We start from the raw sequence: 1,653 nt of genomic DNA, 5'->3' as shown, positions 1-1,653 counted from the left end.
CCAGAGCAGCATTCGAAAAGCTGTGCTGAGAGATCACTTATGTGGAATCTGGAAGGTTACTGGAACTCCATCAACCCCAGACTGTGTTTCTGACACCAACATGGGTCTCACCAGCCTTGATACCAGTCCTCACCCTTCCTTTCAGCACTCTCTGGCATCAGCCTCAATGGCTTGACCATCTTCTCTTTCTGCAAGACTCCAGATCTGCAGACTCCCAGCAACCTGCTGGTCCTGAGCCTGGCCCTGGCAGACACCGGGATCAGCCTGAATGCCCTTGTTGCAGCTATATCCAGCCTCCTCCGGTACCAGTCCTTTCCCCTTTTATGGGCTCTGGGGTCTTGCTTGGGGCTTCACCTTCTGGTCATGGGCAAACAGACCAGAGCCTTTCTCTCTACCTATAGAAATCCATCCCGAGATCAGAGGTTAGGCAGACTGAATTAAGTTAAACTGCAATGTCTGATTATTGCTGAAGAAATAGTTAATATTTGCAATGCAGGGCCTTCTCAGACCTAACCAAAGAGACAGTGGGCTGGAGGGATTCAGAGACTGAGCCCTCTATTCAGGTGGTCTAGCCTTGAGTCCCTGCTCCATTATTTCCAGTCCTGGGGTACTTCTGTCAATGACATATTACAACCTAATTCATACATGTTGTTGGATGTAATGTTTTAATTACTTACAAATAGCATAATTATTTACAAATAGCAATGGTTTAGTTATTTACAAATACAAACTGCCCGGTAAGCCCTAAGTAAAGCAAACAGGATTTAGTTCAGCATCTAATACCTCATGTGCACACCGGGGTCTTGTCATGTGGCCCGCAAAGTTGCCTTTGGGGCCTGAATCAGTAAGCATTCTTCCTCTCTATGAAGTAGTACTACCTGCTGAGAATATAGAGGTTTGAGGGTTTACCCTCTAACTTCGCCCTCATCTGTTATGCTATTCTGGATCAGTAATTTTTCTCTTGGCCTCAGTCTCCCCTCCTGCAATGGAGGCATATGATCATTCAAAAAAAGACTTTTGGGGCACTGGTGGTTCCAAAAAGTTATTGAGCCTAAAGGGCCTGCATACACAGGTCTTTTTAGCCCACTGACCTAAGCTCCAAGATCCCAGTTCCATAGTGGGAGGACTTTAATAATAGTGTCGTCCCTCCATAAGCAGGGCTAATATCCAGGAACCTTCTAGGTTCACCTGGGCAGGTGTGGGGTATGGGAAGGATGGAGGGAAGGGTCATTTGCCCATTGTTTCCCACAGGCGCTGGCCACATGGTTCAGAGGGCTGCCAGGTTCATGGTTTCCAGGGATTTGCAACAGCACTGGCCAGCATCTGTGGCAGTGCAGCCATTGCCTGGGGACGCTATCACCACTACTGTACCCGTATGTCTTACCCCCCTCCCCCCACCAACTGTAGGGACACTCTGAAGTGTATGGGGATAAGACAGAACAGAGTGGTCAGTATTCAATTCCACTCAATGTTTTTCAAACAAGAGAGTGTGGGTGAGAGGAGGGTCCATGCATATACCATGTAGACACTTATTTTGGAAAAAGAGGGAGGGTGGATGAGTCTGAAGAATGCCTGCTTTGAAAAAGCTTGTTAGACCAAACTTGCTTTTCCTGCAGCCTTGGTGACTCAAGATTTTGAACCTTGGTTTTCTCT

General features: G+C 47.3%; 1 protein-coding gene across 3 annotated transcripts in view; it reads left to right on the top strand.

Annotated features, from left to right (window-relative positions):
• Window positions 1–1,653, top strand: part of Rgr (retinal G protein coupled receptor) — a 12,240-nt gene that overhangs the window by 2,046 nt on the left and 8,541 nt on the right. For 2 of the 3 annotated variants that reach the window (XM_031361681.1, XM_031361683.1), the window contains exons 2-3: window positions 146–302; window positions 1,252–1,373. In XM_031361681.1, the coding sequence (XP_031217541.1) occupies window positions 146–302; window positions 1,252–1,373 (279 nt within the window). Of the gene's footprint in view, window positions 1–145; window positions 303–1,239; window positions 1,374–1,653 lie in introns of all 3 variants that reach the window. The other variant, XM_031361682.1, reaches the window with a different exon arrangement.

The sequence above is a fragment of the Mastomys coucha genome, unplaced genomic scaffold, assembly GCF_008632895.1.
Source record: "Mastomys coucha isolate ucsf_1 unplaced genomic scaffold, UCSF_Mcou_1 pScaffold9, whole genome shotgun sequence".
Classification (NCBI taxonomy): domain Eukaryota; kingdom Metazoa; phylum Chordata; class Mammalia; order Rodentia; family Muridae; genus Mastomys; species Mastomys coucha.
The sequence above is the reverse complement of the archived record's forward strand: the minus strand, read 5'-3'. Positions and strand labels throughout refer to the sequence as shown.